At 35.7% G+C, this 14,360-nt stretch overlaps 1 protein-coding gene across 1 annotated transcript in view; it reads right to left on the bottom strand.

Moving 5' to 3' along the window:
• Positions 1 to 3,589: 3,589 nt before the first annotated feature.
• Positions 3,590 to 14,360, bottom strand: part of aoc2 (amine oxidase copper containing 2) — a 30,961-nt gene continuing 20,190 nt past the window's right edge. Inside the window, exons 4-5 of the mRNA XM_088008002.1 lie at positions 4,850 to 4,982; positions 3,590 to 4,758 (exon numbers count right to left, since the gene is read on the bottom strand). Of these exons, the coding sequence (XP_087864128.1) occupies positions 4,468 to 4,758; positions 4,850 to 4,982 (424 nt within the window). The 3' untranslated portion in view covers positions 3,590 to 4,467. The remainder of the gene's footprint in view (positions 4,759 to 4,849; positions 4,983 to 14,360) is intronic.

The following is a 14,360-nucleotide window of genomic DNA, read 5'->3' as shown; positions in this document are numbered from 1 at the left end:
CTCAATTTTGGTTCTCAAGCACCTCTACCCTTAATATTTTAGATGTGTTTCTGTTCCAGAACACCTGATTCAAATGATTCGGTGACATCTTCTGCATGACAACAGCCTGTTATTCACCGACATATTTATGTCAGGTGTGTGGTGGAAGGGAAACACCTAAAACATGAAGTGCAGTGGTTCCTGAGGACTGGGATTAAGAAACATTGGCTTAGAGGCAACAAAGGGGACTAACAGATCTAGTTGACTCCCAAGAGGGTACAGGCATTCAAGAAGTGATTTTGGCCCAAAATGGGGAACTCCTTTGCAGCATTTAACAAAAACTGTCCAAAGGTACATCAGCAAACCTTAGCATTAAAACACAATCTTGTTTCAGCTCAGTTAGCTTCTCCTGCTCCTCTACAGTCATGTCCTTTCCAAAAACTGATGATGATCTAAATGGGGCCCTAATCCAGTCAAGAGATTCAGTGAAGGATGAAGAGAAATAAAATGACAATTTCTCCTCCAGAGTCTTCAGATGCTTAACTATTATCTCATAGTGCAGCAGTGTTGGCATCTTGCTGTTTCTGTGAGTGGAAACATCTCAAGGTTGGCCCTTTGGACATGTCATGTTATTGCCAGAGATCCATTTACAAAGAGAATGCATTGATTTTGTCTGTGCTTGTAAGCAGGTTCTTATGTGTTCAGTTCATTGAGATGGTGAAATATATCTGCCATACCAACCTTTAACCCCACTCATCTCTAGCATTTGAATATTCAGACTTTTCATTTGTAAAAAATACTCTTTAAATACAGGGTGGCCCACAAAAAAGTATCCCGCCTTCCTGCCAGAGTGGCAGGAAGGCGGGATAACTTTTTTTTAACTTTTTTTTTTAACTTTTTTGTACACTTTTCAAAGTGTACGCTAATAACCCGAAAACTTTACAGCAGTTGAAAGACAATATTCATAATGCAATTCAGAGCATTGGTGCCCCAGAGTGGCATCACACATATGACAATATGTTAAGGTGAGCCCAAAACTGCATTGACGCACAAGGGGATCATTTCCAGCACTTTCTGTAAAGAGTGAGTAAAGATTTTGGCATTTCAAGTTCTTTCTTTATGGAAGGCCGCCAGTAATACTATAGTAACGCAGGCTACTTTTTCGTGGGCCACCTTTAGTTCGTCCCAAAGCTTACATGCAGTGCTTCACCTTGCCCCGCAACAACCACAGACCTCCATATGGAACAACAAGGCTTTATGCTCTTCTCCCATTTCATCACACAAGGATGCAAATGTGCACATTTTCACAGATTGGATATTAACGAAGTTCACAATGTGCACAGCATCATCCATCAGAAGAACTACTTCTGCAAGTAAGGTCTTGGCAACGAAGGCCTCACAGTGCAAAAAACAATGCGGAATAAAAACATCTGGGTTCTTTTTTCCTTCACTCTGCTAGCGAATCTTTTGATGCACCTGACCATGGTGCTATATATATGTATATATATATATATATATATATATATATATATATATATATATATATATATATATATATATATATATATATATATATATGTGTGTGTGTGTGTGTGTTGTGTACCAGGTTGTGGGGTTAGTTTGCTTTCTCTTCAGTTACCACCGTTCGTCCACCTAATTGTGCTATTAGGCTGTTTTCCTGGAGGGCGTGCTGGTAGACCCTGACTCTTCACATTTGGGGATAATAATCATCTTCACCAGAGGAATATATGAGCAGCAGACTGCTAGCATCTCGTCACCAGAGTGTTTGCCAGTTTTGGTACACTAGCCCCTCGTAGTTTTGCTGAGTTTTTGGAGATCTTTCCGAGTTTTCTTGTGCTAACCGTTCTTCTTTGAATCCTCCTCAGGACACCTACAAGATCCTTTGGGACATCCTCGTGTTCTCTGAGTTCTGAAGAAACCTTCATGTGATGCCGTGAATCTACTCACCGGATGCCTGAACTCCACAGTCTCACCTGTCCGTTTCACTGCAAGTATCCAGCTGGTAGTCAGTCTCGCTGCACCTCTGTGCTGTCGTGAAACTTACCTGTCCGCCCTTCAACACCACATCCATCCTCAACCAACCGACACTATCAGTAGTTTCCCCACTCCCTGGTACCGCTGGACCCTCCCTGGGTCTGAATCTCCGATCTACAAGTAAGAGCTGAGATTTTATGTCGAGTGAATTCAATTACCCACAGAGATTGAACTCATCACCCCTCTCTTCTCTCTGTGTTCAGTCGTCATTCCCTGGATTCGTGGCTGCAGCTTCCCCACTAAGCAGCATTGTTTATTTGTTTGTTCACTGTTAATAAACATTTCAATCTTTATCATTCTCTCTGTGAGTGTTTCTGCATGTGGGCAAGAAATATAAAACCCATCATGACAGTGTGTGTGTGTGGCCATTTATTTGTAATACCTTGTGGGGACGATTTCAGACATCTGAAATTGGGTTATGACTAGATATATTAGGAAATTAAGATATATGTGAATATATTTTTACTAGACAAAATACCTATTTGTGATATCTCTAAAAACATTGTGAGTGGTAGAAATGACATCAGATTTACCACTGAGTTGCATGGAGCCTTCAATTCAAGATCTCTACAATGAATTACTGTCAATACTAATATTTCAGATATGTACAATAATTTTATAACTAGTCATAAAGCTGACAAACTTGGTATCAGCAACAATATGTGCATAATCCACTCCTAGATTATGCACATATTTTATATATGAATGCTTCGACCAAATGGCTTCAATCCTTGAATACCATCTATCATTGTGCTTTAAGGTTTGCAACAAGTAGCAGATGTCTTACACAACATCATTCTGAGTTGTATGGGCTCCTTCAAGCGTATGGAAATATCAATCATTTGATGATATGAAAGTCATCAAGTGTAGATTTATAAAAGTCTTGGCTCCAGCTTATTTAAATTCTCTCCTACAACTCGAGTGTAAAAAACTGGACATTTTTTACGCTCCAGCAACATTTTTCCCTTACATGTTCCATGTGTTCGAACAGAAAAAAGGAAGCAAGCAATCAGCGCAGTTTGAACTTAAGATGTCAGATCTTATTTCATTGTACTTTTTTCAAGCAGTTCTTAAAAATGTGCAACATATTCATATCAATCAGTGTCATTGCTTTTAAACAGTTTTGTAATTTGTTTTAAATTTGTGCATATGTTTTAATTTATTTTACTGTTGTGTAACCAAGTTGTTCTGTATTACAAGTTTCTTTCACTCTTAAAATGAGATCTGGATGTCAGTGTGGTTTACCTAAACAAAGGTAATAGAGAATTTGAATTTATTTTTTGGTTTGTTTTTAATTACAGCTTGTCAGACGAAACCGAATTTATGTCAGACTGGCCTGCCATACTCTGAGGCTTTATAGTGCAGAATTTTATGGTGGAAAATGACTCCAGAGCAGGCAGCACCCTCTGCTGTACAGTCAGCTGAATTACTGTTAGGTCTCATCAGTTTTGCTTTATCTGTGAGACCAATGGTGCAAAATAAGAGAATTGATTAAAAAAATCTCAGCTGCATGAATTCATTGAGAAAAATGACTTAATGATCCTCCAGTGCATAATCAAAATCAAAGAGTAATTTTTTATTTTTCAAAAGTTGTGTCATGCAAGATTTTTTACAAAAATAATATGAATAATTAAAGTGATTGAAATAAAAAAACTGTTTTACCTTTATATATATATATATATATATATATATATATATATATATATATATATATATATATATATATATATATATATATATAGAGAGAGAGAGAGAGAGAGAGAGAGAGAGAGAGAGAGAGAGAGAGAGAGCTCGAAAAAATAAGAGACCACTGCACTGAACAGCATTCAAAACCTCCCGGTTCTTCCACCAAATATTGATTTCTGAACTCTTCCTGAGTTCAAACATTAGTATTGTAGTTTCTAAATGAATATGTGCTTGTTTTCATTGCATTATTTGAGGTCTGAAAGCACTGCATCTTTTTTGTTATTTTGACCATTTGTCATTTTCTGCAAATAAATACTAAATTTTTACTTGGAATTTCAAAGACATGTTGTCAGTAGTTCATAGAATAAAAAAACAATGTTCATTTTACTCAAAAATAGACCTATAAAGAGTAAAATCAAAAAACTGATCATTTTTCAGTGGTCTCTCCATTTTTCCAGAGCTATATATGTATGTATTTATATCTATATCATTAGAGTTCACTAGAGGTAAAACCATTTTTTTTTATCTTTAGTGAAGGTAAAAAGACTGTTTTTCACCTGTAAACAACTGTGTTGATACGTAAATAAAACAGCATAATACAGAGGGATTTGTAGGCCTACAATAAACTGTGTATTAATTCAATTTGCTACACTAAGTTAAACACATAGTGCAAAACTTTTCTTACATACTAAAATAACTGTGAAGCTTTTGCTCAGCAACACATATTTATGAGGACTGGAAATGATTTCATTTCCAGTCCTCAAACTTCATGACTCCGTCGAAGCCGTGGTAGGTAAAGGTCTCCAGGGTGGGGGTACAAGTCTCGTGTGTTAAGCATGCCATCCTGTTGTTCTCACAGCTGCCTTCAGCACCAGGGCTGAAGTACACAGAATCTGTAGAGCTGATAGATGGGTCTTCATCAAAGTAGTTATGTGGTCGTAGTATGACTCCACCACCATTACCTACTGTCACAGTGTTGGGTATGTCTTCAGCATGAGGAATATGAAGGAAGCCTGTGGTCACCCAGGCAACAAGGTCCTAAAGACACATAATAAGGCACGTTATATTTTTTCAAATTTGAGGTCTTTTGAGTAGTTACAGTTTTTTGTCAAATCATGTCACAACATACTTGATCTTCAATGCTTTCATTGTCTTCAATATACTTGCTGAAGTCAACGGCTGGAGTCCAAACATCATTCTGACTGTAAAGACTACTGCTGGTTTGTTCCGAGTCCTTGTGCTTGGTGATGGCAACCTTATACCTGGAAAAGATCGAAAATATACTGTAACAAACAGATTTGTTATCTCTGAATATTTAGAGAGCTCAGATTGTGATGGTAGAAAGAGATTTCAACTTCTGACATTGATTAGTGACCTTGAGTTTTTGTCCTTGGGAGTTGCGTACTGACATACTTTAAGGCATAATTTCAGGGATTTTCCAGACCCACATGCAGAAACAGAGGCAAAAACTGAATTTAAGAATTAAATAGTTCATTTGCAAAGGAACAGAAATATGTGCAAAAGGGAGTGCCCCTGGTTTGTGTCTTAAAGCTTATGATACATTGGAGAACTTTCAGCGTGGAGGGAGGAGAAAAATCAATACAGTGATTCAAAAATCAATACAGTGATTCTTGAGAATAGGGACAAAACAAATATACACAAAATATAATTTTTTCAAATATCTGACTCAACTAACCTGGGTGAGCACAACAATGTATATTTTCCAGGTATTTGCTGAATATTTTTTTATTTTAAACATTGTAGTTGGTGGATGATGCCTGTCCCGGAGCAGAACTCAATACATTATAATAGTTTAAAATAATTAAAGAAATACTAAAATTATATATAGTGACAATTAAGTATAAGTAGTCATATAAATAATTATAGAGGTATCAATAAATTGAATTAAAAAATAATTTTTATATATTTTCCAACTCCAGTGAAATTTGTCCCTAGTTTTTGTCAACACCGTCAGAAATGAAAAGAATGTAAAAAAATCAGGCATTATTGGGGGGCACCAGAACGTCTGAGGACCCCATGACGTTGTCTTTTCTCTTCCTTTGCTAAGAGGGCTAGTTAGCTCTGGTTAGCTTATATTATTATTATTTAGTTTTTTCTTGTTTTTATTCCTAAGTTGTTTGTCACAACCATGATGTGTCAACTCCATAACTGACAATTTACAAAACTTTGATGACATTTTGTGAAATAAAAGCTTAATTTTGGTTTAATGTAAAGATTTAATGGACCTGATTAGCTACAATATGGCCTCCTTCAGAATAACATAATATAAATTGAGGTAGTTTGGCTTTTTTTCAACTCCGTCAGATGTCAACTCCATCAGAGTTTTTCTGACTCTTTCAGTGAAATTGTTGTCAAATCTCACTTAAATGTGCAATTAATTCATTTTAATGTATTTTATATGAATTGCATTACTTCACATGTACCAAGTTTTTCATTTTATTCACTAGTTTGTCACCACCTTCAGTTCTGTGTCAACTCCTCATGCACTGTCAACTCCGTCAGATGGGCTTTTTGTTGTTTTTGGTTTTAAATAATATTTCTTTTGTTTCTTGAGAAGCATTTGTCTGTAAAATGAGTAAAAATATCACTAATAGGGTCATTAAAAATATATTTTTTTATTTATTTTTGTCAGATGGTGATGACAACGTTCTGGGTCAGGTCGATTAAAAATTAAATTTTTTTTAAAAATGTTGCAACTGGGAGCCTGTACCTTAGCACCTTTACACTTCCTAAACATTATTTGTTATATTAGCATACATAAGGTTGAGAAGTAACAAAAAAAAATTATGGGAAAATTAAAACCATTTTGTCCCTATTCTCAAGAATCACTGAATAGCGATACATGGAAGTCCTGGTTGTCTTGGGTAACCAAAGAGAAGTGAGAATCATCTGATTCAAACCTGGAGTGACCAGAAAGCAAAGGTTTGTCCTGGGATGGAGGAAATATAAATAAACTGAGTATTTCTGTACATGACACAAGTCTGACTTATGCTAGAAGTCTGATACGTGAAAAGAAATTGTGGGAGTACAATCCCTAAGCCACTCCAAATTGCCTCCAACATGCAGAATTACAATTCTGGAATTTTAGAAAAAGCTTGAAGGCTGTAAAGCTTTTACATTTTTTTGTTTGTTGAAGGTATTTCTTGCAGTGGTGGGCTGTCAGGACCTGCTGGCCTAAACGCTATCAGAATCGCTAACATATATCTCTAACATATATCTGCAACCTAATTTACTAATCCGCCCTAATTATATTGGAAAAGGAAAAAGTTTTTTTATGTAATAGATTGAAAATAATCTATTATTGCAATGTGATTAAAGAAAGAAACTATGTATGTCACTAAACAAGGAAAAATCCAAACAACTTCAAACTCCATTTCATCTAAAACATTACATAGTTTCATTATATCCCAAAAGACTACTTTGTCTTTGGTTCCCAGAGTTTCTAAAAGTAGCGCCCATGGGATAGTTTGTTTTAACTGCAGTCCTGTGACATTCTTACTAGTAGGCAGGATGTAGACAGCAGCAGAGTAAGTGAGATCTCCCCACAGAGAGATGTAGTCTCTCCATATGGGGTCAGTCTATGAGAAAATGTATGAAATTTCTAGTGGACCAAGCAACACAACTCTCATTAATTTTATTATTTACTAGACAATGTCCAATTGCACTGATCAACTGGGATTTTTTTTAAAAGTCTAATACCAATACACTTTAAAAGAGATACAATATACAAAATCAAATTTTTTAGCCAATAAATACATTTACTTGGAGTTTGAGTGTCTAGAAGTGCAAAAACATAGAATTTATTCTCTCCCAGAGTTGCATAGAAATCTTTATATTCTTTTTGAGTTATACATTTCAAACTGTTCATTATTTTATATTTACTATAATGTTTTGACATCACTGTATTTGCTGTTGAACTGCTTAAACAAGGTCATGACTTTCAGCTAATCAGTTTTGTGAGTCTGTCTTTTTTTTTTTCTTTGAAGCAATTTTATAGTCCAAGTTCAGTTATGCCATTTTGACTTGCAAGGAGACAAGTCAAAATGTTTGGTTCCAGCACATATTAATGCACAGGATTCTTTACATTGGCCCTCAGCATCAGAACCTCTTCAAAGTGTCAGGTTGACTTTTATTTTTCAAGGGAATGTACCTATGGAGGACCAAAACCGACATAATAAGAAATAAAAGAATAAGTATATAACTAAAAGAATAAATATATATCTGACATAATAAGAAATAAAATAATAAATATATAAATAAAAGAATAAATATATATTTTGATAAGAATTAAAAGCATAAATATATATTTTGATAAGAAATAAAAGCATAAATATATATTTAGTTTTTCCTTTTCCTTACACATGAGTTTTGTCAAGAAAATTAGATATTTTGCTTTGCCTTTTTTTGCTTCTCCATTTTCTGCTCGCTGTATTTCTGCTTACTGTTTTTCCGTTTGTTGTATTTCTGCTTGCTGTTATTCTGCTGCATCGTTATGTTAATGAGGAGAGCTTCCTTCTACAGTATGTCTACTGTTGGCCGATAGTGCTTTAGAACCAACGTCACTGCGTCAGACGTTGTGGGGCGTTTAGGTGCAGTAGCTCTATGCACAGACCAAAGCAAATTTTATCCACACCGGCTACAGTGAAGTGAACCTCCGAGCGATTGAGGAGGGAGCTAGAGAACGACTGGCCGAAATTAGCTTTCATAAATCGGATCAACCTTGAGCTAAACGCCGCTTGCTCGGCGGATATTGGAAAATCCAATATCCAACTCGAAACTAACTTCACTGCAGTCGGTAACACAACAAAACCACAGAGATAAAGTTTGTTTTGGTCTGTGGCCTGCAAAGATGGCACCGAGCGACTGCACCTAAACGCCCCACAACGTCTGACGCAATGACGTTGGTTCCAAAGCTCTATAGGCCAATAGCAGACATAGAAGGCAGCCCTCCTTATTAACATAACGATGCAGCAGAAAACAGCAAACGGAAAAACAGCAAACAGAAATACAGCGAGCAGAAAAGGGAGAAGCAAAAAAAAGTAAAGCAAAATATCTACTTTTCTTGACGGAAACTCATGTGTTAGGAAAAGGAAAAACTAAATATATATTTATGCTTTTATTTTTTATCAAAATATATATTTATTCTTTTATTTATATATTTATTCTTTTATTTCTTATTATGTCGGATATATATTTATTCTTTTATTTATATATTTATTCTCTTATTTATATATGTCGGATATATATTTATTCTTTTATTTATATATTTATTCTTTTATTTATATATGTCGGATATACATTTTTTTTCTTACTTATATACTTATTCTTTTATTTCTTATTATGTCGGTTTTAGTCCTCCATATGGTGCCACATCAATGGAGAGAATCTGTTTCTGGAGCACTTGTAGATCACCACTTCAGCAACCTGCGCTGGTATCAAGAGGGATTTTCCAAAAGACTTCATCTGATTGATACGTCAGTTCCTTCCCTCTATTGAAACTAGTTAAGCAGCAAAGCAGTCAGCTCCAACACTTTGCATGACTGCAAACCTTGCTTTACACATGAATTTTGTGTGCTGATCCATCCATCCATTTTCTTACACCCTTGTCCCTTAGTGGGGTCGGGAGGGTTGCTGGTGCCTATCTCCAGCTAACGTTCCGGGTGAGAGGCTGGGTCACCCTCGACAGGTCGTCAGTCTGTCGCAGGACTGTGCTGAATTAACTTGGAAAAACAAATGAATGTTACCCAGCTCAGTTCTGTTATTTTTATGGTTGTTATTTAGAAACAGTGCTGGTTATAGATCTGACAGCTGGTGGGAGGAAGGACCTGCAATATAATTTACTGCTGCATGGAACTTCTTGATGAACCAGCTACATATCCAGTGTGAAGCCACAATGTTCACGGAAAATCTTGGTTGACTTTAAAGTTAGTTCCTTTGGTTCCTGTAAATAACTTATGTTCAGGGCACTTACCCTCAGATATCAAGCAGCTTTTGCTCTTAATATGATTCTACTCAGTAGAGAATACCACAACAGATGGCTGGGTCCATAACAAAAATAAAGGGGGTCTTTAGGAATGCTCTGAAAGATTCTGCTTATATCCTTCAAGATAAATGCATTAGTTAATTTCAACCCAAGATGCAGCTGAATGATGTTTTAACGTTAGGATTCCATGCTAAAGTTTTGTTTGTAGATTCAAATTTGAAATTAGTTAAATTCTACTAAATTGCTTCTGACAGCAAGGGTAATAGGTTTCTCTTAAAACTACCTAAAATAATCTTATGGTGAATATAAAAAGGAAATACACTTTACTCTTCACACAATGCAGAATTGCAAGTTACCGTCCTAATGGCAACTGCCAAACCCAAGGTGTAGCAATAAGTGACCACAAGATCCCTTGTGGTCATGGCTTTCAGTTTTTAGGCTGAAAGCCATGATTTGTTACTCCAGTGAACATGTCTATTTTTCTCTAGTGTCTACAGCTGTGTGAAGCATCTATCTTCCCCCAGCTGCATCCAAAGGATTCCACTGCAGTTGTTGATGTTAAACCTTTACACACAGCTGCTCAGACACAGAAACATTCCATGAAGCTCTCTCCAAACTGTTTTTAAGTTCATCCCTAGACCACATGAAGTTAGGTCGGTGGTATTGACCTACACTACATAAATCTGTTTTGGATAATATCAAATTTAACCAAAGTGAAGTTATTAGAAACACAGTGTGGAAGAGGCTGTGTAAATCAAATGGAAACTGGAAAACAGGTGATGACAGAAGCTGAAAACTGTGCACAGTCAAGAATAGAACTCAGAAAAAGTCCTGGACTGTAACAATTGGCCAGCTGGGCAACCTTGATAGTCCTTAAGCTCACTGACTGACAAGAGTGACAGGTATCGAAGGACATCAAGACAGAAGTGAGAAAAAGATACTACATTATAAAAAGCGAAATACAGAATTATTAAAAAAAATGAAAGTGACTAGGTCACTGTGTAACTATACTGGGCTATGTCTCTGAATATGGTCTGAGGCTGTTAAATGGCAGTATGTAAACTGAACTCCACTGTTCCCATGATGCTCCTATTTAATCCTAATTTCTCATTGATTCATTTCCTTGGAGATTTTTTGTGCTCGATACCCATCTGGGTATCTGGGAGCAAGTTGCTCCCATTGTTCTGGGAACAACTTGGAAAGTGAACTCTTATGTCTATGAGTAGACCCCTCATTGCCTGCTACTCTTATATTATGTCTATGAGTAGACTCCGCATTGGCTGCTACTCTTATATTATGTCTATGCATTGGCCCGCATTGGCTGCTCCGGCGCAGGAAATATGGCGGCCATATTGGAGCGGTCGTCCCTCCCACTTTGCTCAACCAAAACAGCAGAAGATGCCTCAGCACTGAGGGATATTGTTGTTCGGATCGAAGGACTATTGATGTGAGGGCTCCACAAACATTTCACAAGTAAGATGGACATATTATTGTGTATATTTTGTAATTAGAATATTACTTTACTGTATTTATGTCCACCGGTGAGATACCAGCTAATATTAGCTATAGTACAACAAAGCTGAAGTTGGTTTCCAATTCCAGCTTCCAATAGCTAAAGGGCGATTCCACTTAATTTTTCACTACTTTCCGCATCTTTAATCAACTCTAGTTTAAAAACTACTACACCTAGAGACTTGAAACCTGGACTAGATTATTCTGCTCTAATAGCAGAATATTTATAACCATGTTTGGGATTTGTGAAACTTTTATCTGATTTGTGAAAACTCAATAAATTTAGATCTTCACAATTTTTGGCACCTCTTTCATTATTACAACTGCTCTAATGAAAAAACTGTAACTCCTAGACACTTCAAACCTGTACCAGATTATTCTCCTCTTCAAGCTGGATATTTAACACCATGTTTGTGATTTGTGAAACCTTTTTCTGATTTGTGAAAACTCAATAAAGTTAGATTTTAACAATTTTTTAGGATCTGGATCACATTAGAACTGGTCTAATTAAAAAAATACAACTCCTAGACTCTCCATACCTGGACTAGATTATTCTGCTCTAATAACAGAATATTTAAAACCATGTTAGTGATTTGTGAAACATTTTCCTGATTTGTGAAAACTCATTAAAGTTCGAAAATCACATTTTTTTGGCATCTCTTTCATACTAGAACTGCTCTAATTAAAAAACTACTACACCTAGACTCTTCAAACCTGGAATAGATTATTCTGCTCTAATAACAGAATATTTAAAACCATGTTAGTGATTTGTGAAACATTTTCCTGATTTGTGAAAACTCATTAAAGTTCGAAAATCACATTTTTTTGGCATCTCTTTCATACTAGAACTGCTCTAATTAAAAAACTACTACACCTAGACTCTTCAAACCTGGAATAGATTATTCTGCTCTAATAGCAGAATATTTATAACCATGTTTGTGATTTGTGAAACCTTAATCCGATTTGTGAAACTTCAATAACGGTTGATTTTACCACTTTTTTGCATCTGGCTCACACTAGAGCTGGTCTAATTCCAAATCTACATCACCTAGACACTTCAAACCTGGATCAGATTATTTTAATTAATAGCAGAATATGTAAAACCATGTTTGGGATTTGTGAAGCTTTTTTCTGATTTGTGAAACTTCCAAAAAGTGCGATATCAGCATTTTTTTTTTATCTCGGTCACACGAGAATTGCTCTAATTGGGGCCTGCCCATAGTAATGCATAGGGAGAGCAGTGACTGACTTACAAGTCAGTCACTGCCTCCATGCATTGCATGGCAGGCACCTATTGTTTAACACCCAATAGAATGTCTCTATATTATTTATTATTTATCTTTATTATTGCGCAGTAAGGCCATTCATTAACATTAGCACAAACATTAGCATTTCACTGCCCCCCATTAGTGCACTGCCTTGCGCGCATTAGCATTATCCTTTTACCTAAAATAACCTATTTGTTAAATTTCTTAATTATTTGCCATGTTTAGTATACTGAATGGAGTAAGTCAATGACAGAGAACATGCTAATGATGCCCCACATACTAGTCTTCATGCTAACATTAGCATTTTGTCAAATTTTAGTTTATGAATTAATTTTAACATACTGAATGGTACAAGTACAGGTTAGTCCACATGCTTCTGACTCTCCACAGGTTATTGACTACATTGAAGCTTTCCAGGGCCGTGCAGAGACCACTAAAAGGGCAGGTGCTCAAAAAAAAGGGCATATCTTACCGCATTCTAGGACAGAATATTAACAAAGCCTCTCAGCTTTCAGAGTTTAATAAACAATGATAAATATACAATCAAAGCTAAGGTAAATCTCTATACAGAGCATACAACTATGCATATGTAAGATATTTTATTAGTAATTCTTTCTGCAGGTCTATTTTGTTATAGGAAAGTATTGCAATATTCAAACCCACAATTTAGCAAGATATGTAAATCAGAGCTGGTGGTCTAGCTCTGATTTACATATTTTGTCTTTACAGAATTACACTATTAAAAATATAAACAAGGGCACAATGCAACCTTTTAGTGTACTGTAATCTATAAAAAAGAGCTGCCTGTTTGCTGCAGTGGAGATGAAGATGGTCCATTCAGGAAAGCAGAGCTGCATCAAACTTTAAGGTGGAACTGCAGAAAAAAATTAAAAAACAAAAGCAAAAATTGAATTGTTAATGCATGTCACTATGGGAAAAGCCTACTGAGTTTTGCTCAAAACTTTTTTAAACATTTAAATCACACATTTGTCTCATGAAGGGAATTTTATTTGCAAAACAAACTTATTTGTGCATGTCAGAAATCTTTTTTTGATATTCTAAGTTTTTATTTGACTCAAAGTTTTGCTTGTGATTCTCACATGACGTCGGGGGCAGGACCCAAAATCGCAACAAAAGATTTCTGATGTGTGCAAATAAAAGTTTATGTTTGGCAAATAACTTTTTAAGTTCACAAGACAAAAATTAGTTTAATTAAAAAAAGTTTTTTAAACAAAACAATTTGTTTTTAAAAAAGAAATCATTACAATTCCAAAAGTTTTGATTACAATTTTATTCTGAGGTTAGTTTATTTTTTCCCATTGAATAATTGGGGAAAAATTTAACTACATACTCTGCGATCCAGACCCTAAACTTAAAGTCTGGGTTGAGTTTTTTCCCCTTCATTAATGACATACATTATATCTATCATGGTAATTCAGGGTGAGTTATTTTTAATTCTAAATGAATATCCTTGTTGGACTTTTATTTAAGTGCTATTCTCCTTCAAGATACATTTACCTTACGCCAGAATAAATGCAATGTACATTATGCAGCAAAGGAAATTAGAAGATCGGACATATATTCATTATGGAGATGATAAGTTTTGGACAGGCGATGTGCCTCGTAAACAGGAAAGAAGCTTTTTATTTATCTAGCTTTGCTAGCAAAGTCGTAGCTAGCAGCTAGCTAATAGCACATCAACAACAGCCTAATGTCTGTATGATAAAAATACTGAATCAATAGATAAGAACAGTTTTTCCTCACCTGGCTGTCTCCTCCCGCTCAGTAGTTCTTCAGAGAAAGGCAGACGCAGAGGCCTGTCAGTGTCTGTTGTATTTCATTACCTCTCTGCTTAA

This window comes from Poecilia mexicana, unplaced genomic scaffold (assembly GCF_051168715.1).
Source record: "Poecilia mexicana isolate PSO_F unplaced genomic scaffold, ASM5116871v1 scaffold_8, whole genome shotgun sequence".
In the NCBI taxonomy this organism is placed as follows: Eukaryota; Metazoa; Chordata; class Actinopteri; order Cyprinodontiformes; family Poeciliidae; genus Poecilia; species Poecilia mexicana.
The sequence above is the reverse complement of the archived record's forward strand: the minus strand, read 5'-3'. Positions and strand labels throughout refer to the sequence as shown.